This window comes from Lissotriton vulgaris, chromosome 1_1 (assembly GCF_964263255.1).
Source record: "Lissotriton vulgaris chromosome 1_1, aLisVul1.2, whole genome shotgun sequence".
Classification (NCBI taxonomy): domain Eukaryota; kingdom Metazoa; phylum Chordata; class Amphibia; order Caudata; family Salamandridae; genus Lissotriton; species Lissotriton vulgaris.
The window spans coordinates 733425200-733451942 of record NC_141685.1 but is presented as its reverse complement, the minus strand read 5'-3'; the positions used below and the strand labels follow the sequence as shown (position 1 = coordinate 733451942).

The following is a 26743-nucleotide window of genomic DNA, read 5'->3' as shown; positions in this document are numbered from 1 at the left end:
GGGGCGCTGCTGGTTGGGGATGAAGTCCCCTTAACTTCAGAGGGCCCTTGGGGCCAACAAGCCATCCTGTTAACTCCTTAAGTCCCACAAAGGGGGATTGCTGAGAGGTCTTGGGAGGCTGCGCCCCCTGTCTCCACCACTCTGCAAACACGCCTCCTGGCGCATTGCTGGTTGGGGGATGTAGTCCTCTTGAATGCTGAGGGTTCTTGGGGGTCCAGAATCCCTTCTGTTACCTCTAGTAAGTCTGACATAGCAGGTGGTCATAAGAGGTGGTCATAGGCGCCTCCCCCCTTTCTCTACCACTCTGCAAATGTGTTTACTAGTTAAAAAACCTTAGGAATTCACTTAAAAAAACAAATGTTACAGGGACGTTATAGTGGGGAAATAGAATTTGAAAAACCATAGAAATTCACTGAAAAAAACAAAGGTTGCAGAGCCATTATAGTTAGGAAATGGAATTTTAAAAAACCTTTAAATTCACTGAAAAAGCAAAGGTTACAGAAACGTTATAGTCATGCTCAGGTTTCACTCGTACAAAACCAGTGAAATTCAGCAGTTACAGTTATCTGGGCAAATTATAACTCACGCCGCTGCAAATGCACTGATTATGACCTCACATATTACATCACTCATGACATGGTCAGTGGCATGACTGATGACATCATCCACAGAATCACTGATGCACCAACTCACAGCTCCGTAGAACCTTTACTACACCCACTTCGATACATTACATCACACGTTTCGGCTGCAGAAAGGCTTTCTGAAGCCGAAACGTGTCTGATGATATTTAATTTTATGTCTGCCACAAAAATCTGAAATAAATTGGCCGTTCTATTTTTATGCAAAACAGAAAGGATGTTGCTATATATATATATATATATATTCACTGAAAAAACCATAGGTTTTACACACGTTATAGTTAGGAAATAGCATTTGAAAAACCTATGAAATTCACTGAAAAAACCATAGGTTTTACACACGTTATAGTTAGGAAGTAGCATTTGAAAAACCTATGAAATTCACTGAAAAAACCATAGATTTGACACCAGTTATAGTTAGCTGGAAATTTTACTGACATAAAACCAATGAAATTCCACGTTATAGTTAGTTGGACTCACTATAACTTGCGCGTGTAATGCACTGCTGATGACATCACATATTACATTACTCATGACATGGTCAGTGACATCACTCATGACATCACTGATGACACCATACTTGTGACAGAGTGATAGACCTCCTTTCACTGTAAAGTAACCCTTGAAACACATATTCAAAAATTGAAACTAACATTTTCAAAAAAGTGGATATACCCACACCAGTTACAACAACCAATTCAGTAATTCCACCATCTATATAAACGTCCACTCATTCACCAACAGTTCTATATAGTCACTTGTACATATACTCACTCATCGTATGTAGTGATACATCTATACATCCTGTTACACACCGACAGTCATCCAAAAGTTACTCACACACATATTCACACATGCAAATAAACTAATAAATATCTATTTATTTACATATACAGATATACACACACTACCACCTTACTTCTAAGGAAACTTACACATACTTACTCTCTTAAACAATCACTTATAGAAACACATACTTATTTAAACAGAAACTCTTTCAATCTCTCAGTCTCACATATACTGACTTATATATATCAATACTCACATATACTAAATTAAAAGATATATCGTTACTAATAAAGACACTAGTGAGGCAGGCATTCACTCACTAACACACACATATAAACACTCATCCACCCATACAGTCCTGCACATATGCTGTCTTCAAAAAACATACAAACAGTGAATCAGTCATTGATGCATCTATATGATAAGTAACACCCCCACCAAACCATACAGACACTCATACTGATACTAAAAAAACACCTAATAACCCATATACACACACATGTAGCTACTCACCAACCCATGCAGCCACTTATACACAAAGTGAAACACTGATACATATATTTAAATATTTAAACATTACTCGCTAATATATGTATTCACTAAGATACACTTAATAAGCCAGTTATCCAATCATTTCTTTTTAAAAAAAACATTCATTAAGACAATAATTTAAACATTTATTCTTCCCTCGACCTTTACATATACATATATAAAACATATTTATTTTTTAGAAAAACACACATTCACTGGATGGTGTCATGAGTGATGTCACTGACCATGTCATGAGTAATGTAATATGTGATGTCATCAGCAGTGCATTACACGCGCAAGTTATAGTGAGTCCAACTAACTATAACGTGGAATTTCATTGGTTTTATGTCAGTAAAATTTCCAGCTAACTATAACTGGTGTCAAACCTATGGTTTTTTCAGTGAATTTCATAGGTTTTTCAAATGCTACTTCCTAACTATAACGTGTGTAAAACCTAGGGTTTTTTCAGTGAATTTCATAGGTTTTTCAAATGCTATTTCCTAACTATAACGTGTGTAAAACCTATGTGTTTTTCAGTGAATTTCATAGGTTTTTTTAATGCTAGTTCCTAAGTATGAAACATATACCTGAAATAAATATCGACATACCAATCTTACGTGCACAACCGAGTGCACGCACCCACCTATTTATTTCATGAAAGCTTTCCAATTTAAACCTAATAAATTTCTTCATAGACCAATGAAAGAACTTATAGTACGATAAGACACTGAACCTACGCTTTTTTTTTGTCATATAAACCTTTTAATTAAATGGAGCCGAATTTTTTTAAATCGTTCGGGCGTGACTGGTTGTACACACCTTAATATTTTTTTAAAAAAATATAAAAGGTTTTGTAATTTATTTATTGTATACTTAAATCGAGCTCTAAAAATATGTGAAATCCGTATGTGTTTGAATTCACTTCTTTTCACGTTTTTAAACTTCAGTAAAGAACATCGCTACTTCCAAATCACCTTCGTAACTAGATAGTGTCACCGCCTACACGTCCTGAGAAGCGCATATAAAGTCATGTGACTTGAAAACAAGACTTCCAATTGGTTCTTAGTAGTTTCTGTTCTGGAATTTACACGAAGCAGTCCACCCACTTTCCTCACAATCTTTTCTACTCTCAAGAGACAACAACGTCGAGCATCTTCCGGAAAACTTTGCTGAAATGGCTGCCCTTCCGCATTCATCTTCCGAATCTGAAGGAAATGAGCGACCACCGTTAAGAAGAAAAAAGGAATCTTACATTTGGGAATTTTTCACTTATCCTGAAGATCAAAAGAAAGTGAATGCGCCAAAAGTAACCTGCACGATATGCAATTCGGAGCTCTCAAGGGGAAATCCAAATAGAAAATATTCCTTTTCTATACATACCATGCAGCGGCATGTTAAACAAAGGCACCCTGAGCATTATGCAAAAGCATCGACAAGAGCCCTGGCAATGCTATTACCATCAGAGGTGGCCAGCACATCTTCTGGTGGACGACCTGTATCTCCATCGAGTGCTGAGATGGACTTGAGACCATATCTTGCGAAGGTGCATATGAAATGCAACGAGTGTGGAGAAATTCTTTTGTATGGAGAGCAGAGCCTCGTTCTTATTAAACTCAAAATTGAAAGTCACAAATGCCCCAAGAAAAGATACATTTCTTCACTTCATTTTCATAGTATTACATACTGAGAAATGTAGTAGCAACTTTAAGAAATCGAAAGCATCATAACACTTGTTTCCAAAAAAAAAAAAAAAAAAGTTCTTTTCAGAACTAACTCTTTCTACCAAAACGTGCTCCTAGAGCATATTATGAGATGTTTTTTCGCCGCTTTCTTTTAGTGCGCGACCGGGTGCGCGCACCCACCTATCGCGTACAGGACCTGAGACTTGCATGTGAAGTCATGTGACTTCAAAACAACACTTCTAATTGGTTCTTGGTAGTTTCTATTCTGGAATTTACACGCAGCACTCCACCCACTTCCATCACTTTCTTTTCTACTCTCAAGAGAGAACAACGTCGAACATCTTCCCGAAGACTTCGCTGCAATGGCTACCGTTCCGCATTCATCTTCCGAATCTGAAGGAAATGAGCGACCACCTTTGACAAGAAAAACGGAGGCCACGATATTACCATCAGAAGTAACCAGCACATCTTCCGGTGGACGACCTGTATCTCCATCGAGTGCTGAAATGGACTTGAAACCATATCTGGCGAACGTGCACATGAAATGCAAGAACTGTGGAAAACTTCTTGTATACGGAGAGCAAAGCTTTATTCTAATTAAACACAAAATTGAGAGTCATAAATGCTCCAAGAAAAGTTAAATTTCTTCACTTTATTTGGATAGTATGACATACTGAAAAATGTCGTAGCAACTTTAAGAAATCAAAAGCATAAAATTTTACAAAAAAAAGAAATCAAAAGCATCATAACACTTGTTTCCAAAAAAAAAAAAAAATTTCTTTTCAGAACTAACTCTTTGTACCAAAACGAGCTCCAAGAGCATATTAGCTGATATTTTCTCGCCGCTTTCTTTTAGTGCGCGACCGGGTGCGCGCACCCACCTATCGCGTAGAAGCAGCGAGACACGCATATGCAGTCATGTGACTTTAAAACAACACTTCCAATCGGTTCTTACTAGTTTCTATTCTGCAATTTACACGAAACACTCCACCCACTTCCCTGGAAAACCAGTTTATCGAAAAACTTTTAAAGCCTCCCCTTATGAAACATTCGACATCGTTCACATAGCAGTGTAGTAAATAGCACTAGATACACTCCGTCCCTTAATTATAAGAGACTTATTGCTATGTGAGAAAAACTTTTGTTTTCACGCGATAATGTGAAATGCTGAGCCTGTTACAGAATGTTCTTTCACATATATGTTACTGTTCTCCTTCGAGCACTAACACCGTAGAAAATACCACCAATAGCGGTGATATTTTTTACACCGAGAACGGGCGATTTGTATCGCTTAGAGCCCTTGCTATTATAAAGTTTTATTTCCTAAGTCTCTGATCTCCAACTGTGCAACGTGGCTCCCCTGTGTGTCGTAATGAGGTGCTAAGAGCAGCACGTACACTCTACTGTGATTAAGCATCCATAAATTCCGCGGACATGTCTACCCTGCTATCTGCAATTATAAACATCAAAAGGAGCTACGCTGCGCCCCTTGGAGAGGCCTCACTCCCACTGCTACAAAGGCTTGGCAGTCGCCAAGATGCACAAGAACAGCGTCTCAGATCCATTGAACTTCAGTGACGGTCTCAATGAAAATAAGCACTAAACAATATTCAAGTATGTAGCCGTCCTTCTACTTGCTTAGAGACTAAACATTTACCGCAGCGCTGCAGCGATTTCTTCCGCAAATAAACCTTGGTATTAATGAGGTTTAACGCAAATGCGGTAAAAATCGTTGCAAAGCATAAGTATCACAGAAAAGTCAGGATTATTCATGCATAGCGACCTAATGCTATTAGCCATGTTATCCACCTCCCATTGGATAACATGGCTAAGAACTGCTCAGGGCAGGTGTTAGCTTTTAGAAATATTCCCGCTTAGCGCAAATATCTCCATGGGCGTCCGCAGAATTTTTTCCAGGGGGGGGCAAAAGGTTGACCTCATTACCAGCTCGCCAGGTTTGTATGAGTGTCAATTAACTGAGTATAGAGTGTTATTGCAGAAACCTGATGTCCATCTGCTAGTATATTAGTACTGTGTTGGATGGGTGATATGCACTGTTTGATGATGTGCTTTGATGGTATGTAGGAACTCTGCTTTGGGCACATTGATATTCATTTAAGTTCTGACCCGGCCCACCTCCTAGAACCGGGCCTGTAACGAAGCAGCAGATTTGAGGTCGAGAGTTGGCGTGGTGAGGAGGTGAGACTGCACAGTGAAGGGATAGGCGAGGAATGGCACCCTCCTATTGTCGTTACCAGTGGCAGCTATGAGAGCGTTATGTGGGTAAGGCGGCTGCCATGACCTCTGCCCCGTAAATAAAACATGCAGAGAGGTGAGCCTCGTAGTGTAATGCAGCGATTTCAATTTAAGCCTCTCAAGTGCCTTGCCATTGTTTTCAGCTGGTGAGTAAGGCACCTCGCTGCTTAACCAAGATTGTAATTGGTGACCAGCAGTTTATACAGGGTCTTCCCAACAGGCACATTAACCCACTAAGCTGTGTTTACACAGAAAAGTAAATCTGTCTCCTACACGTTATGCACTGTGCTCTGCAGCAGCCATATTAGCCACCTAACATGCTTTATGATTTAAGCCTGTAACTAGAAATGATACACATATCTCTCCACCCCAGCTAGTGCATTAACCACATATAGACTACCTTACAAGTATCCTACCCCGGGGTCTGACCCTGAACACACTCCATGAAACACTTGTGTGCACATTTACCTGGCAGTTTGGGGCATACTCATAAGCCCTAGCAGTTGGGTGCCCTAGCAGTTGGGTGCAAGAGTACCCTCCTAAAGACGGGTGTCCAATGCAGGCCCAGGGGAGCTGGCTCTGTGTTCGGCTATCAGGATAAACACTGACTGTGCTAGTTAGTTCCAGTCCAAATTACCACGAGGACATTTATTTTAGACACTCCTGCACTGGTCCTGGAGTTCCACTTGACTCCCTTCTTCTGTTCTGAGCCCATATATATGAAATAGGGGGGGGGGTGATGCTTGGTGTATGCGGGGCGTCTCACTGAAGTTCCCTGTGTTGATGCACCGCCCTCCCGATGCCAGACTTTTACAGTCGCCGCAGTAAGACCCTGCAAATGAAGCGGGGGCTCTTCGGTCCCGCATCGGTTCCTATCACCTGTTAAAACCCGCTCTGCCAACACAATGTGCTTTTTTATGTGCAACCGACCCGTCTTCTCCGTTCCCGCCTGTAAACCCCCTCTGTGCATCTTTTATGAGGCGCTTAGGTCATTAATCCCGAGGCATATGAAAAACGTAAAATATTACGATAAGAAAATTGTTGCTGCTTTGTGATGTGCCGAGGCCGGTAACTGCCAGCGGGATTTTTATGGCGCCTGCCTGACAACACAGGCTGAGGAGAGGTGTGAAGGGGTGTAATTCAACGCGCAATGTTGAAATGTCTGCACCGCCGCTCCTCTGGCAGCGAGGCTCCCAGGATGAAATATTGGTCTCCTCAGCTGGAGCCCGCGAGGGCTTCAGCGAGAGTGCGGGGACCGGCCAGCCAGGATGGCCCAACGAGGGATGACCTTGTCTGCCTGCAAGAACCAAGATGGCCCGAAACACAAGCCCTGCAGGTATCTGCGCTGTTATGGGTTCGCGGGGAAGGTGAAACTATTGAATTAACACTGCGCCCAAATTGGATCCTGCCTCTGTCAGCGTAGAAAAGACACATGAAAAGGCAGCAGTCTAATTTCAACATTCGGCAACATAGTCTACATGACCATTTTGTAGCCGTGCACGGATGCTGAAAAGATGTCCGGTGTTACATGTGAAATAAACTTTTGCAGCTGGATTCCTCACTCCATTCATTCAAGAAAAGGGGGCAATTCTAAAACCTTTACTTATGCGCTGGCGTCACCTCGCTTTACAACGTTTTGGGGAGTAGATAGCCATTAGATCGGGCCGGGGCCACTGGAATTAGGCATCAAGGGAAGGGAGATGGGGAGGGCCAAATAATGCGGCAGGGCAGCAGGTGACTAAATTATGTGCATGAAATGAATAATACCTGTGAGGCTTTCTGCAGTTAAAGGGTCCTGGGCGGCGGCTCAAGCAGACGTAAGGGGGGGCTGTGATGATATGCGAGGGAAAGGTCGTGATTCGTCGTGAACCCAGGCCACTACCGCAGATAATATTATACACACGACACGACAAAAACGATTATTTTTTTATGAGAAACAGAAACAGATTTCTCTTACTTGCAGACCTAAATGCTACTCGGAACGAACAGGCAAGGCAGCCAGCAGCCGTTTTCCCGAATTCCTGCTCGGCGCCGCCGGGGCTGCTCCTAATTGTTGTGTGTCACGAGGCCGGCCCTGGAAACAAACACCACTGCGTGTGTGTGGGGCCCGGCTGTGTGTGACCTTACGCGCGGGCGTGCCCTGCGCGGTACATTGCAGCGTAAGATAGGTGGCGCAGCACTCTCCGGCGACCGGCGTCATGATGTCATAGGGATTTTGGTGCTGCTGCTGGCCTAAAATTCTAAAATGAAGAGGCCTGCTCACAAAATAAAAACCTCCGAAGTCCGGTTCTTCCATTTTATTTATTGAACTCACCAGATCCAGGGGGGGGCAAGTGCCCCCCCTTGCCCCACCCTGCGGACGCCCATGAATATCTCCAAAAGCTAGTAATAAGAGATAGCGATGTAAAACACTATTTTCAGTCGCTAACATCTTGGCACGCCCACTTTGCATCTCATTAGATATACATGCAACTGACATGCAAAGTGCGGCCCAAAATGTTCACTATCTTCTACTAAGTGTTGCTAACTGTTGTTAGCAGCAGCTAGGTAATAGAGAGATCATTTTATCTCTGCTTTCTTGACGTTTAAAGCAAAAAAAACACAGATAAACACCCTTCATAATATACCTCTATATTCAAATTGAAGTAGGCGTGGGTCTTGACGCAGCAATCACATGCACAGTTTTGAAACAACATGGCCCAGAAAGTCACTGAGTAAAATCTCATAAATTACAGTCAGCCACTTTCAATACGTATTACTTCAGAAGAACACTTCTTTATGATACAGGGCTTTACAATGACACATATCTCGTCTTTATAGAAACCCTTCAGGTTTTTTTAACAGCTGTTAAATGCTTCCATACTCATCACAAAGCTGCTCCATCATGAGCATTGCCTCATCTGTCCTCAGTACGGACAACATTTGTGATGAACTTGCCGCTGTGCATGCACAACACTAACATTGTGCTTCCTTAACACGTTCTATTCACTAAGCAGAACCATGACGGAACCACTCTATCATAAACACACCTGAACCATGGCTCATAAAAGGAGTAGCTCAATCATGACCATACAAGTCCCACTAAGCCCCCCAGCCCCCTAATCTTGAGGCAGAATTGGAACTGCAACACAGGATTTAAAGTCCTGCAAAGAACACCATGTAACATTTAATATCATATGCACCATTGTTTTCATATATCACTTTTGCTAAACTCACTCAGTGAAATGTCGCTCATTTTATTAAATCACTTTTAAAGCATACCTTCTAACAATGCACCCAATCCTATGTGGAAGTGTTCAATATAAAAGATGACATTGCTTTAAGAAGGATAGAGAAATAAATAACACAATGTTGTAAAAATTTCTTTATTATATATACTTACCTAATAAAAAGAAAAAAAAAGTAAATTTCTTATTAGAACGTAGCACCTGTGGAAAAAAATTAAAAATAAGATTATAAAGTATATTATTTAAAGAAAAAACAATAGGAAACAATAAGACAGATGCAAAGAAAACTGTCAGATATTATTAATTAAACTTACCTTATACATATAATATCTGTGGAGGAGAGTAAAAAAAAAATCTATTATAATACATATTTCTAAATGCAATGTATCAAAATAAGTAAACAACATAATAAATGATTTATTTTTGCTGTTCTCAGAATACATTGATTTTCACTATCAAGAGTGATTTCAATATTAATCATCATATAACAGCGGGGGAAAAAAACACAATCAAAATGATTGTGTTTAAAAAACCCATACAAAATCTGCATACATATTATAAATACTTGAAAAAAACATGTCTTAAATGTTTTCCTCAAATTCGCAATTTCTTGAGTAAGCACACTACATCTTCCTCAGTTACAACCTAATTAAAGTATACCACTTATTTTTCAAGATATCTCAACAAAGCCCCGTGCAACAATCTCCTTTAAAAATATGTATTTGAAAGACACAGTTTCATCTCTCATACCTTTCCGCGTGGCCAAATTGTATAAGGTAACTCATTATCTTTTAAATACCTCTCCCAAACACTTGCGTCCATATAAGTTTCTAAATAATTCTCAAAAGTACTCATTTTCTTCTCTCATATTTTTCCACGTGGCCAAATACTATGAGTTAAGTAGTTTTTTTCTGAAATTATTTAATCTTAGTCTTATCTATTGTTTTCTGTACTTTCACAATCAAAATTTGTACCATATTTTATACCATCAAACATTAAGTAAATTTGTACCTGATGTTATCACTATGCAAAACACAAATTTCATTTATAGATTTGTACACCCTCATTTACATGATATTTGTAAACTAGTAAGTTTCAGATCTTTATAGTATACATATTCCTACAGCAAATCATTCTACTGAAATTTGGGTTCCAAAAATAACAAATAAGAGTTACTTAAGGCAAAAGGCAAACGTTTTTTAAAAGTCAATTGGCTATCATTGCAAAGTGTCCAGCCACTAGCACACTTCAAATAAGCTGTATAATGTCCTGATGATGTAGAAGAAATTCAATTAAATCTTCCCAAGCATACTCTGCACAGCTTAGAGTTAAAAACCATGTTGGTGCTCCTAAGTTTCTAAGCATGCACTTCAAATCTCCATGACGACGGTACCAATACTCATTAGTACCCCGCTGACAAGCCATTAAATTAATTAAATGAGAATCCAAAACACTATCTTTCTGATGCACTCTATCCATAAATTCCTTTGCTGAAATATTTTGCAGATGTACACCACTTTTTAAGATATGATTTACTGCATAAGACAGACCAGATAAGTCACTCTCAAACAGAAGATGAAACAGATACGGAATGCATTGGCGAAACCTTGGATCTTCTGCATATAATCTTGTTGTCCGGTACTCAGATGCAGGAATCTGCATAGGTCGATCATCATATCGTGTACCTTCACCTGTAGGAAATAACTGTGGAAAACAACGACCTCCCAAACTTTCTTCCCAGACACGAATAGGATTTCCTTTCGCCTTTTTCATCTGAAATAATTCAATAGCATTCCCTATTGCTTCTTTGGAATGCAGTGGATGAACACTGTAATGTTCATAAATTTCTTCAGATCTAGATACATCACCTTTTTCAATTTGTCCACTACACAAATCACTATCCTCTTCTTCACTTACATCTTCTTGTTCTACGTATACATCTTTGTAATACTTATTATTTTGCACTAAATACAACGTTGCCTTTTTCACTTTCCTAACATCCACTAAATCTTGCCAGATTTTCTTACTCTTTGTAGGTACACCATTCACTAGAATAACTAGAGGTTCCTCTTCTACATTTTCAACACCAATTGTTTCCATATTTTTTTAAAGATCAATAGGCAAATACACAACTCTACCCTTTAATCCTCTTAGTAAGTCTGAAGGATTTAATTTACCAGTCTTAGGCTCCATTCGAACAATAGCCTGCAAAGGATGTACACATTGAATCAGAATCGTCTCATAAGTATTTAAATTCATCAATTCAGATGGAATATTTACCAACTCTAGATTATTGTGAACAGCTCTAGCAGGCATTTTATTTTCATCTAATCTATTATAACAATATTTACAAACACGTTGCTCAAAACCCAAATCAAAATAGTTTTCCACCAACAAATAAGTTGCAAAATCTTTCCATTGACCATTACTTTCATCTTCACTTTTTAAATATAAATCAACTAACCTCGTTTGACTTATGTCTGTCGGCAACAGACATAAGAAAAATTTGGTTTCTCACCTGCAATTACCTTAAACTTTATTATTTCTTGTTCAAAATTTTCAATATTTACATTCCCAACATTTTCTAACACATTTCCTTCTATAATTATATCACCTTCTGCATTATCTTCCTCTGGACCAAAATAACTTACCTCAATTTCTGCACAAATCTTCTTAACATCTAATTCACATCCATACAAAAGAGCACTTTTTAACTGTTTAAGTTTAAGTGCTGGACTTTTTGCATAGTACAACTTTCTCACTAATTTTCTCATTTTAGTGTGATGCACTGCTAACATCCGGAAGTGATGAAACACACTCTGGCATATTTTTTTAGAGAGACAAGCCAGAGAATGGCCTTGCAGACCTATTTTCTCGCGCACTCTGCATTCATCTAATTCTTGCAACATTTTAATTTTTTTCTTTACACTTTCTTTAGTGTACTTACGTAAGAAATTGCGAAAGAAATCAATTGAATCCTTCGTACACTACAAATACTACTACAATTCCAACTGTAAACAGGAGCATTAGGACGTCCCTCTAAAGCTTCTCTAGCCATAACATCTTCTGCATTTCTAACCACAATTTTCTCTTTCTCAATAACACAACCATCCTTCACCTCATACGCTCGACCAGTGGTGTCAACTGCATGCAACAGATCATTACTTTGAAAGTAACTCTCTTCATTAAAAAATGGCTCAGAAGTTGAAGTATGCATCCACTTCCCAGAAAACACTTTACAAAAATTACTCCTATTTATATGTCTCTTCCATTTACTTTTACTTTTGAAAACTCGAATCGCCTTATTTAAAATATTTATTCTATTAAGTATTAAAATAAATAACTTTCGTTTTGTCTCAAATGCGCGCTCAACAAAAGCCTCTATATATAGTTTTTTTTAAAGAAAAATAGATCTTTTTTTAGAAACTTTTTCCTTTTGTAATAAATTCGCAACGACTCTGTTGTAAAACATACGCTTCCTGATTTGGCTAAATTGATTGGTCCGGGTTTTACTGTACTGACTTTCATCTTTCCTAATTCCAGTAATAGTATTTTGTTTAACTCCAGATCTCCTTTTAGATGATGAAATCGTTTTCTCCTTCTGAACTTCAATATTTACATTTTTCCTTCCCAAAATGCTTTTGAAAAACTTTTTAGTTTGCTTACCAGGAGTACTCTTCTTTGTATCCGTCCTCTCAGTCTTTGAAAATAATTTTGTACTTTTCTTCTTTAAACTGTACGTCCGTTTGTAGAGCTTCTTTTTTTCAATTCTGGTCGGCATCTTAATTTAAAATTTTGATGAGATTGTGAACCTGTAAGACACAAAAATAACAAATATTATAGTTCAGTACTAGCATATACCGTACAAATTAAAACCACACATTCATTTTTTAATAAAATACACATAATAACAGAAAATCTCTGAACAAAGTAGTAAATCCTGTAGTGAATTTTCCTTGTAAATTTATCACACTGTATATTTCTTTAAACTTCATAGACAATTTAAAAAAAAAATTTTAAAAGCATACAAACAGTACACTTTTTTCAAAAACTATCAGTCATCATAAGTGTTTTAATCTTTTTTTCTACAATCTCTTTTACACTTCATGAGAACATATCTTATCACTCTCATGAAGCACTTCATCAACGAATATATCAAGAAAACTATCATCACGAATGGTTTGCTATCACTTTTTTTTATTTATTTAAAAGTTCATAATTTAAAAGAACTTCTAACATCAGTTCATCAGGGACTTCTTTAAGTCCATTGTCCTCCTCTTCTATCAGCTCTAAATATGCTGAATCTAATGAAATGTCCATAAAATAGTCATTTTCATCTTCTTCCTCTCCAACAACCGCGTCTAATATTTCCTCCATCAGTTCATTTATAATTTCAAAATGCACTTCATTTTCTTCAAAAAAAAATTCCATTGTATTTTTTTCAATTAATTCTTCTTTTTCCTTTTAAAAAAATATAAAGACTAAATGATATCGTTGTCCATAAGTGTACAATTGAAAACTACCTTTACTAATTTTTAAACTACAGATAATTTTATAATCTCTAACTTATTAACTCTATAATTTGTAAGATACCACATTCCTCTTGTTTTGAAAAAGAAATTGGCAATATAACTCTAAACATTGACACTGTGCTTTTTTTAAAATTAAATAATTACTGTTGATAAAAGACATTTCACTGTAAAATTTATTTTTAGAGTTTCTACATATTTGAAATATTTATTACCTGTATAATAATTTTTAGAGACCCATTTCTTTTATTTCATCACTACAAAGTGCAATATAAATATATGCACTCTAAAGAAAAGGATCACACTATACAAACCATTTAATTCACTTTACAGATTACTACTTCCCACAGAGACAGTTCCATTTATATTACAACAGTATACTCACCATGTCAATGTCTTAGCATATGCAAAATGTCATACTTACCATGAACAACCACCTCATAATAAAACTCTACATTAATATTTAAAAAAGTGCCTATACATAGTATATTCACAGATATGCAGGAAAATGAGCATTAAATTTAGATCCATATCATAATACCTCTCTGTAATTAAAAATGGAACACTGCCAAACATAATACAACAAGATTTTAAAAATAATGAGCACTTCACAAGTATTATTAAAACAAACCTGAAAGAATTATACTCCAATGATTTCTAAATCTCAACTCCTTGCAAAAGATCACATATCCCAAGCTCATTAAAACATAATTTGAACTGTCAATGGAGAACATCTCAAAAAACATATGTACTATAAGCAGATAGAACCACATGTGAAAAATTTAAGATAAAATCATGTTCAAAACATTTCCAAATTATTCTTTATTATTTTCATCACCACCCACAGAAATTGCCAAAGCATAAAAAGGAACTCACCTGAAAAAAAGAATATATACTCTCAATATATAACTTCAACAGGTTGATCCTTATAGGCACCAAACACTCTAAAAATGGAAAAAATAAAATTTTATTAACTTATTACAAACTTATTTCCTACACAATATACAATCATTATAGCATTGAACAAGCATAAGTAATAAGATTCCCAAAATACTCTCCATTAAAAATAAATACAACATTTCTCATTTATAAAAGCATTCTGCCACAGATATGTCACTTTTCCCCATGTTAAAATTCATGGGCCTCATTTATGAAGGCCTTGTGCCACTGGTACGTCACTTTTTCCCATTTTAAAAGTGACGCACCGGCGGCGCAAGAACTTCATAAATAAGGCCCCATGCACCTACAACAGTAGGCTTTCAAAAGTAAAAGGCCAAGTCACAAAACAAAAAAAGCCTTATTAATGAAACATTACGCCGCCACTGCGTCACTTTTACCATGGGAAAAGTGACGCACGGGTGACGCAAAGCCGTCATAAATAAGGCCCCATGTCCATAGAGAAAAACTACAGGGCCAGCATTATACACATGCAAGCAGTACACTTGCACAGAACCACAAAACACCAAGAGCCACCATGTTAATATATATCCTTAATATAATAAACTTCTGAAAATGGATACATATTTCCGTGGCAAACTCCTTAGCAATATTTAAGTGACTAGACTCCTAGAAAATTTATCAAGTCATTATGCTCCTCTCCACTGCATAGCCGACGACCTAATTCGTTGGAGTTCCTATACGACCGGCAGTACTGCGCCGTTTCCTTTACCACCTTGGTAGATTCAAAATGGATGTCCCTCCTGCCTTCGCAAACGAGCCAGACCACATACAACTATTTCGACAGAGAATGCTTCTGTACTACGGCACCTTAACACTCTCAACTTTGAATACTTCATATCGATTATCATTTCGATATTCGTATTTCACTTGTGTGCAGCCTGTATTTCATTGCTTCAGCTGTGATTTCACGTGGGCCCTGGTTTTATGTCTCTGCAATTTGGTTCCTCCTGAAGCGAATTACAATCACCTCATGAATCCGTTAATTGATCATGAACAGCTTTGTTCCGACGGAGGGATTATGGCCTTTGCAGCGATACAAGGAGTTCTGGGTCATTGGAATATATTCGCAGCGGCGCAATATTTCCTAACACAGAGCTACATCGAAAACCCACCGAGCTGCCCTATGATGGTAAAAGACGCTCCAATAATGACAGATCATGAATGCTCCTTTCATCTTCTCAATTGGATGGCTGACATGTTTTCAGATAATAACAGTGATTTCTTGTTACAAGCACTTGCTACCTATTTTGCCTACACAATGGACGGTTAACTCTTCCTAACAGAGAGCTACATCAAAAACCCACCGAGCTGCCCTCTGATAATAAAAGAGGTTCCGATTTTAACAGATCATGAGTACTGCTTTACTCTATTCCATTGGATAGCTGACATACTTTCAAATGATAAAAGTGATTTCCTGTTAGAAGCAGAAGCTACCTATTTTGCCTAAACAATGCTTCAATAACTCTTATATAAGCCATTGACGTCCTCATTTCCTTTTGCTTCCCTATATTCTTCACGTTCTTTTCCATATTTTCTTTTGAAGAACAGACCTATTGGCTTTACTAACAGTGCACATTATGATTTCGTGCTGGCTAAATTTTGGTCTTTTATATGAACTACATTTGTTTCTTCAGCTACTCAATTTTCAACTTTATTTTTTTACAGTGTAATCTCAACAATTCTATTGCATATCTTATCTAAGGTTATTTCAAACATACTCGATGCAAAACTCGCTAATATATGCTACATGTGCCCTAATTAATGTGTAAATTTTAAACGAGTTTTTTATAACTGTAAACGCCATTTCGCATCTCAACTGCTTATTTCCGCCTCACACGCCTCTACTCCTTTAATTTCCTATAAAATTATGTTTTTAAAAAACTTTACAGAAAAATATGTTCTTTCAACAATATTTCCAATATTACTAGTGCTGTATTTCAAATGCAATACTGCAACCTTCAAAAGATATCTCAATACAGTAGTTCTCCTCAATAGTGATTTGCGCAGCATCCAACAGATTACATACATGCACCTCTCGCCATTTTGTCGCTTTTGGCGCCTTTTTTTTCCCTCACACAGTAACATAACACAAACTTGATAGTGCTTCGCATGTAGACAGCTGATTGATAAAGTAATGATGTATAACAACTTGCATTTTCATATATCGTTCCTAAACTAAAAGACCAGAGACCTTCTTCCACTTATTAAAATATAATATACTTCCTTATAAGAGTGTACAATGTTTTTTTCCAACTATATTCATTTTTCTTCAACTATAGCGTTTGTATTCCATGTACTACTGACAATACCAATTACTGTGTTTTTTGCAATTTCTGTACTCATATTACATAATGATTCGCCTTTAAAACAGTACATTTCTAAATAAACATTTCAAATATTCACGGTTTCTCTTTTAATCCATAATCTCAACTGAAATGATTTCATATTGAAAAACTATTCATGGGTTCCACATAACCTTAACTGTAGTCACTGAGGACCTTATTTATGAAGACCTTCCGCCGCCGGTGCCTCATTTTTTAAAATGAGAAAAAGTGACGCACCGGTGGCGCAAGGTCTTCATAAATAAAGTCCTGAATGTTTTCTTTTCTCGACCTCACTTACTGATACTAGAACCTGCAAGCCAATTACGGCCCGTGAACTCTTTCTTAGTAGGTCGCACACCGTACAGACAGTTATACCACTGTTAAAAAAATGTTTTTACTGTTACCAAGCACCGCCACAGTTCCGCTTCACTCAGAGTTAATCACTGCTCCCACGCTTCTACAGGCCAGACGCTATGTCGTATTTCTCTCCTTATCACCCTTTCATCTCCACAATAACAAACAGTTCTCCGCCAGCCACCAGAGAACAGACTCAGATGCAGAGGCACCAAAGAGTGAAATACGACATACCCTCTGCTCTGAGAAAGCAACCAAGCGGTAATTGAGAACGAAAACATTCAGTAGCGCTTTAAAAATACCAATGCAATTATATAATTATTTTTTTGAAAACGTTCCAATCACTTTGATAGGACTATCTGTGTGTGCCTCCACAGCAAACTTCCTCAGCCCGGATTGAAGGCAAACACACAGACAATAAGATAACACAGGGCAACGGAGATGGAAAACAGAAGGGACATGAAGATGCAGTCAAACAGCAGAACTGAGAGAGATATTTATATACTCCGTTTCCAACCTCAATGTACGAACACATTTACTACACAAATCTCTGTACAACCTCATGGTCAAAACTTTTCATTTTATTTCACTCAACCACCTCCCTCACCCCACCAGTGCAAACGGCGACCAGAAACCGCACTATAATTTTGACGTCTAACAGAAACTTTGTGAATACCTTAATCATTACCACTTTAGCCCCCTTCCCCGTCCCTCTCGCCCCACCCCCACCAGTGCAGGCCACGGTCACCAACCAGCCTGAAATTTTGTCGACTGACAAAAAGTTTACGAATTCATTAACCATTAGCATTTTTTCACAACGGTATCACTAGTAATTTACCATTTCTCTCTCTTTCTGCATTATCTGTGTCTCTGCTAATATCATTTCTTCATTTCCTCAACAACTTCTCTCATTATATATAAACGCTTCAAAATTTCAAAAATAATTACTCTATATTAAAAATATTTTTTACTGCGTATTCAACATTTAAATGGAAGAAATTACTTTTAGAAATACAACACATTATGACAGCCATAAATTAGTTTTTACATGGAAAATCAATCATTGTTTCTGATTAAACTATATTATACGGTACATGACAAAACAAACAGTTACACACTTACCTTTACCAATGCTTCGAACGATGTAGAACAGTGAAAGTCACAAAACAGATATTCGTTAGCGGAACTCTGAATATTGCTTCTATCACTGCAACCAAAATTCAATGGCACAGATATCCAGTCACAACACACTCATATAACTCTCTTCAGCCAATCACATTTCCTCACGCAAAATTGTAAAATCAAATTTACATTTCAATTGGTTGTCCTTCACAATATTTTCAGACTCACGTGAGAGACACCCATCACCAACTGCCATCTCCGGCTGTTTCCATGGTAACACCTCATTCTGCACCTTGCTGAAGGCACAGGTCAAAAGTTCATGTCTCAACGTTCTACAGCAAACTAAGAAGACTGTTTTCCCTCCAGAAACACCTGCCAATCCACAACTCTGTTACATGTCTTTTTTTTCACACCCAATAGTACTTTTCGTTTAACATAAACATTAACATGCAACGTACTCTTCAATCTCCACTTATTATAATCAACCAATCATTTTTATTTTTTTAACCACACCCAGCCTCTTCCTTTTTTTTTATTTAGAATTTCAACTTCTTACTACCATTCCACTTCCAGAACCGATCGGAGGACGACTACAAATCCCTTGAAAATGAAGGACTGGCTAATAGGACACAGTTATATTCACTGGAGTGAAAAATATGCAGTAAGCAGACGAATTTGCAACCTCGGCTTACCAAATGTACACATAACATGGATTGCCAAAAGAGGATTGAAATGTCACCAATTGATTCCATTGGTGAAAACTTTTATGCATCTCCCAGAACCAGACCTTATAATTGTGCACTGTGGTGGGAACGATCTAGGCACAATCACTGGGGTAGGTCTGGAAATGCTTCTAAAAGACACCTTTCGACAATTGATGACACTTTTTCCTCGATCTGCCTTGGTATATTCCAATATATGCCAAAGACAGAAATGGAATTGGTCCAATCAACATTGTGCACAATTTGAGAAAGCAAGGAGACATGTAAATAAATCTGTTTCTGCGTTCCTCGGAGATTATAGCATGGGTTCTATTTACCACAACAACTTGCGATACCACATGCAAGACGTCTATAGGAGAGACGGTGTTCATTTCACGAATGAGGGAAACAGAATCTTCCTCTGCAACATCAGGCTCTGCATCGGTACTTACTTATAAATGCAGAAAACACTCAATTAACACAAGGGCTCTTTTCAGAGCCACCTTATATCTAAGCACTCAATCTTCTGATTTATCTCCATTTTCACACTCTCGTTAATAGGTGTGCGCCACCAGGTGCGTGCACCCCGTTATTTTTTTCCGGAAAAAAAAATATCTTTTCGCGTTTAAGGGCCTTACTGCACACCCCGAGAAAACCTACGCAGCAAGACAATCTCTACCTTCTCCCCTTTCCATGTTTCAACGCTTTGAAATGCACAATATATTTACTCGCAGTGACAAAATGGCGGACAAAACTTCCTGATTTCCTTCGAATCGAACGTTAACAGACGTCACGCAGCAAAAAAAAATTCCGCTCACGCGCAGCCGCTTGGGTGCGCGCACGTGTGCGCGCCTATAGATATATAATTGACTTTAATTTTCTCAACAACTACTGAACGGATTTACACCATTCCAAAAAAAGCGTAATCTGCGAACCGGACTCTACAGTTTTGCCAAATCTCTTATAAATCCATTCAGCCGTTCGACCTGTAGCTGAGTCTAAAGGTCCTATGGAAAATAACATGGAGAAAACACGTTTTGGGACCCCCCTTATATCTCAGCCCCCACTTGACCAATCCCCCCCAAACTTTCAGGAAGGAGCGCAGCGGACCGAGCCATCTTCTTTGAGAAATTCGCTAAGATTCTTCAACCAGGGCCAAAGTTATTCCACATAGAATGTTGAGGATTTCCTATGGAAAACAATCCTAACTATAACTACCTACTGGCGACCGCCAGTAGGTAATATATATTGTTGCACTAGACTGACACTGTTTACTACCTCAGTTTTACTACACAAACTGAACTCCTTACATTCTGCTTTGGTTAAATGTTTTTATAAAATAAATATATTGAGAACATCCCTTGGAATAAACCATTTGTGCAGATGGGCTCTGAGCGTTATATGCTGTTTATGGACATTGTTGCCAGAGGGAAGGAGCATCATGAACCAAACAAGGCTACGTCTCTCATCAGTTATCGTCCCCCCCATATATATGTAAACATGCTATGCCAGTTATTTGGTACACGTGTACTAATAAACATAGACTCACACATTTATTACTACAGTGCTATGTTGTTATAACCATAGTACACTAACCTGACTTGGGAAAACACATTGTAGAATCACTTTGTAGAAGAAAACAGCTGGAGCCATACTAACAAAGACTAGTTATTGCCATTTTATCTTGTTGTACAGATTTAACTCCTCGTGTTCTATGTATGGTTAATCTTTGTTCATAATTACTGCACATTAACTAGCAGCATGAAATAAACCATACAAGCACACCCTTTGACTGTATATGCTATTTATTACCATTGTTGAGGGAGAGGGGGCATTATGACCTACTCAAGAATTGCCACTTGTGAATCATGACCACTCAACAATGGTAATAAATAGCATATTAGACTGCACATCTGCATATATGTATACTATGTATACACTCACACACAGTTGAAGTGAAGTTATGGTTAGCTTTTGTCATAACACCTTAATGTATCTTTAAACAATCCTCTGAACGTCACTTAAAATACCTTAGTTAAATTGCAGCTCTTCCTATAAAATAAACTGAAAAATCCCTCAAATTCCAGTTATGCCAGATTAGCCAGACAAACCATAGCTCGCACCCTAACACTAATGAGCAAAAACGTGTAAAAGAGAATGCAATATACAAAGAACATCAGTGGTCAGAGTGATTTCTCAACTAAAGCTGTCAGCATATAGTCAATCGTATCCGGATACATTCTCCAAGTTTCTTCCTTGGAACACTTAAATATAATCTCTGCTTAATATCAGCCATCACTGGTTGGTTTCATCTGTGGATTTTTATTTGCCCGCAGGACACACTAGACCTTTCTCAGATTGAGCAGGTGACCGAGAGTTGGCGAGAACTAATGGTTCGGTTCGGAGAGGAGCTGGAGCGAGCAGAGGAGTCCAGCCGAGAAAAACTGCTGCGTCTCCGTGCTGACCTAGAGAAATGGCAGCAGCATTTCAAGGCGAAAGTGCTGTGAGTCCCGTACCATTACCCAGCTGTCTTGTCTCATTCTCCTCACGTATCTTTTGTTGATTTTCCTCTCTTTGTCTCACCTGTCCTCAGTTTATTGGTGTTTTTTTATTTTAAGACTTTTTTATCTCTTTCTTACTCTCAAGCTGTCTCTCTCACTGTATCCTTATATCACACGTTGCTTCACTTTACCTTGTCATAATGTCACTTTTCCACTCTCCCTTATACATTGCCAACCCTGGTGGCAAACTGTCTGGCTCCTGCAAATTCTATTATACTCTGTTATTAGAGGATTTGCAGTTTCTATGATATTTTCTTATTTTGATAGGACTTTAACCTTTAGGACAGCTAAGAAAAATTGTCTTTTTGAATAGAATTCTAGGACGTCTGAGTTTACCTTGAGATGACTGTTATGAGCCATGTGTCCCCCAGGTTTTTTCACATAGCATGTACAGATGGCATAAGGATGTACAGGCCATGCAGAGGAAAGGCTTTCAGAGTTTAGATTGCCCATCTGTAAACTGGAGTTTCCTTTCTAAGACTAAAGCCCCACTCAGAGTTCCCCTGCCTCATTTAGAGTCTGGAAACCACTGGGCTGACAGACAAACATCAGCTGGTTTTGCTGTCGGGGGTGGGGGGGGCACTAGGTGGTGCACAATCAAGATGGCTGCATGCCTGTGAGGTTCTGCCAGCTTGGCAGCAACATCCGTCAAAAATGCCTTGCCCTTCCGCATGAATCCTGCCTGAAATGCCTGCCGACTGCTCCTCGATAACTCCTGCAGCGCTAAGGTGATTTTTGCAACGCTAAATCCATTGTGTGCAGCCCCAGGTGGACCTCTGTGCATTGAGGGATGAGCGCGGCGACGCTCCTGAAGGCCAGCGCAGCTCCCTCTGCTATGTGAGCATCGGGGATTCCGCGTGGCAGCGGGCCTGACCGGTGGCGGCTGATTGCTGAACCCTCCCGCCCGCCGATGCTCCGCCTGCCGGCTCACCTTGTTGCAATTGCCTGACATTGACTACGACGCGGACGAGTCGGAGACTCCTGAAACTTGCGCTGAGGCACAAGCTGCATGGCACTGAATTGACCGCTCTGTGCATGCGCCGCTTCCCTTTCCCAGCCCGGACTCCCCGCCGATCGAGCTCCGACGCTACTTGGGACCCCAATTCACATCCCGGGCCGCTCGACCCTCCTGCTAGTGAGAGTCTCCCATAGCCAATGCCCACAGGGACAATTCTATAATTGGGCACAGTGGATTAACTTGCTTGGCTGAAGCTGGCGGTATGCCCGTCATGACTCCGGCCGTACACCCACATCACAGGTGACGTGCCGCCATTGCCAATTCATCACGCACTGAACTTTCGAGGCGAGCTAACGCTGTTCACTGCACTAATCGCTTTCCTGTGGCTACTTCTGTACAGCTTTTTTTCGAACTCGCTGCTTACTCTTGCCTGTCGTCCAACCCCCCCCCCCCCCTCTGGGTTCTGTTTGAGCGCGACCGTGGAAGCCTCCTCCGTGGCGATTTAGATAGTGCAACTTGCGCTTTGCCCCCGCTTGGGTTTACCTACTGCGTGCCATGGGCACGCATTGCACAGACGGAAGGACCTCGGCTTCACCTGGATGTGACTTATTTGCCCGTATAGTGTCTTCTGAAGCCTGATTCTACAAGCACTGCGCTGCCAGTGTAAAGTGTTGACTCTTTCCAGCTGCCTGGTCGTTGGGCTCCACCAGTGTTGGTCACCTGACAAACACCTGCAATGTTCCCTTAGCTGCCCAGTATTGTGCCTAGAAGGTCCTCCAGTCCTGAACCTCTAGAACACGCCGCTCCCCCAGTAGAAATACGGAGACTACTCCTTGGCCATACTGGCGGCTGCTGCAGCGATCTGCCCAGACGCACTTATCTCTTTGACTTTGTCCTCTCCTCCTAAGTGACCCACTTACCATCCCTCTCGAGGACGCTTTGGGCGTGCATTCCCTCTGCTCAGCTCCTTTACACACTCGCTAGACTGTACTTGTTGGTTGACACTGGGGAAACCAGATGGACGCCAACCTAAACTGGTTTTTGACTCCAAAATCGTAGCTACACAATCCATCCGGATGATAACAACCAACAAGGCCCCAAACAATCGCAGATGCCGCCATCAGCTCCGGAAGACGAGGTAAAAACACTAGTATTAGCAATGCAACACAGCCTCACTGATCTCTCTGGCAAAATGGATACCATGAATAGCCTCCTTGATTTTCTCGTACAAAAAGTGGACAAACATGATAAGCAACTTAAAGAGGCTGAGAGGCGAATTTCCGATACTGAAGATACAACCTTGCAGATGCGGCTCCAAATGACACAAATGGACAAGCTCCTGAAAGTTAATGCGGCCAAGAAGGAGGAACTCGATGCTTGCAGCCACTGCAATAATATCCGTGTGGTGGGCATACCTGAAAGCATGAACAAGGGCCGCATGGAGGACTTCATCGAGCGCCTCCTATCGAACACCTTTGGCGCCGAATCCTTCTCATCGCAACTTATTGTGGATTGTGCTCATCTCTCCTTGGGCCCCCGTTCTCCTCCAGGCAGCCCTCCATGCCCCATTGTGTCCAGACTCCTTAATTCCTGAGATCGGGAAACTGCACTAAAAACCCAAAAATCGCTGCACTTTGAGGGCAATGAGTTCACCATATACCCGGACTTTACTGTTGCAGTTCAGGAGGCAGGCCGGAAATTCTTACAAGTTAAGCAAAAGTTACGCAAAGCCCAAATTGATTATGCCTTTATGTATCCGGCGCATTTGCGGATCACCCACCGAGGCAACACCATCCTCTGCACCAATCCTTAACAAGTTGAAGACTTTCTAGAGATGCTCAAGCACAGATCTCCACGTTGAGATTCCAATGACTGTGCTTCCAGGTCATCATCCCCTCCAGGCAGATGATTCGAAAGCGAGACGTCATTGCCATGCAACTAGATACTGGTTCCAATTTCCTTCCCTGTCGACCCCTTTGTTTTGCATCTTCTCAGATGTTCCACACTTTTCCTAGTCTCGCCGGCAGGAACACTACATGTTGCCTGGTGTTTTCACAATCCTATGATTAGTTATTGACAGATGACTGTATCCTATGAGTTTAAGGCATTTCATGCCTTATTCTTAGCTTTTTCCGCTTTTTCCCTGTAGGTTTGGTTCTGGACTATGCCAAGCACCCTCCCTTCATCATTCTCCCCTCCTCATCCCATACATCTGGGTACCTGCAGTGCAGGTTTCGTAGCCCAGTAGCGCCCCCCACATGGGCGATCTCCCATATTTTGTACTTTTTTGTTGGTTCCTCTTGCTGGGGCCAGTACAGTTGAGGGGTTTCTGGAGTAGGGGTGAGTATATATGTACCGGCACGATTGGGGTGCTGCTGCGGGTGGGGGTGGCTTTGTTGCTGGGGCTTCAATACAAGTCAGCACAATTGGGGTGCTGCCGGGGGGGGGAGGCTGTTCGGGATTGCTGCAACATTTCATTGAATACTTGTCACACCAGCAGATAACGTTACCAACTCATGCACGAACTTAACAAATATCACACATTGAAGCATCACTCCTGCAGCACCTTGTACTCTGTCATGTTTTCACACTTTGATCAGCTGCATTTAAAATCCCTTACATGGAATGTCAGGGGCCTTAGCAATCCACGCAAACGTATACAAAACCTTGCATATCTTGATAGGCAACATATACAGGTTGCAATGCTTCAAGAAACACACACTGACCCTCGTCGCTCTCCGTGTTTTGGAAGCAAGTGGGCTTTGGATCAAGTGTTTTCCTCCTACTCCACGTATTCACAGGGCACATTGATTTTAATTAAGAAAAACACCCCCTTCATCTTCGGTGACGCTCACAGCGACTCCTCCGGGAGAAGCTGCATGCTTTGGGGCACGTTAGGTACACAATACATAACACTGGTCTGCTGGAATGGGCGGAATACAAACAACCTGGATTTTTTCACTACCCTCTGGATACGCTTTCTCAAGGTGAGGTCCACTCATGTATTGTGGGTAGGTGATTGCAACACAAGTTTATGTCCTTCAGCTGATAGACACAATCCCCTTCCACACCACTACACAAAAACCCAAGACACTTTATCCCGTGCCTGGCGCCACGTTCACCCTTTTGGGAGGGAAGGCACCTATTATACACTACAGCACACACGTCGTGGTCGCGCCCTGACTATTGGATATGCACCAGAGACGTTGGCCCCTGGATCCTGTCTGCTGAACATATGGCTCAGACTTTTTCCCCACCATGCACCGGTCTGTATAACGGTCAACCCCCCTAATCTCATTGCTGCTCCACGCTGCTGGAGTCTGGTACCTGAGGCACTACTAGATGCTGCAGGCAGAGCTTGGAGAGGAGATTTCAGATTATTTTAGTTGCAACAAAGGCACGGTTACACACATAGGCACAGTCTGGGAGGCATTTAAAGTCACGATAAGTGGCACTTGTATGTCTAAAAGCTTTGGGGTCCTTCGAGATATCCGTTGGAACTTGCGACGTCTCGAAGGAGAGTTGAAACAACTCGAACTGGGTCTATGAACCGAGACATCGGGACTGAACATGCATTATTTCGAGCAAGGATGGAGGCAAAGGAGACTGTCTCATGGACAAGGCGGGGCTTTAGGCCTGGTTGGTGGGGGGCTAAAGGTGGGAAGAATCAGACACGATGGTGACGGAGCGAGATTAAGCAGAGATAGGGTGGGTGGAGGATTGAGATACTGCCTGGGTTTTTTTAAGCCATTGGCCATACGGAATGCTGCTAGCAAACTAGAAAGAGCAGGGTGGGGGAGCATGTGAAAGCGGGTGCCCGGGTTAAAGTGAAAGCTGGCACCCGTGTTTGGTATTGAAAGCAGACTCCCATGTGATTGAAAGTGGGTGGCCAGGTTATTGATAGCGGGTGCCCCTGTTAAGGTGAAAGCAGGTGCCTCCATGTTGTTAATCTCAAAATACATAAGATAAGATAAAGTGCAGCCTTGCTACTTAAAAAAACACAAGAGGTTCGCGGTTCCAGGGAAAGCATGCTGTGCCTGCAATAGGGTAAAATCATTAAAGAGAATAGTGCACGCAGACTGTAGATAACACATGCCATGTAAGACAC

General features: G+C 40.3%; 1 protein-coding gene across 1 annotated transcript in view; it reads left to right on the top strand.

Moving 5' to 3' along the window:
* AXDND1 (axonemal dynein light chain domain containing 1) overlaps positions 1–26743 on the top strand; it is a 570869-nt gene that overhangs the window by 272802 nt on the left and 271324 nt on the right. Inside the window, exon 14 of the mRNA XM_086955354.1 lies at positions 21453–21619. Within this exon, the coding sequence (XP_086811480.1) occupies positions 21453–21619 (167 nt within the window). The remainder of the gene's footprint in view (positions 1–21452; positions 21620–26743) is intronic.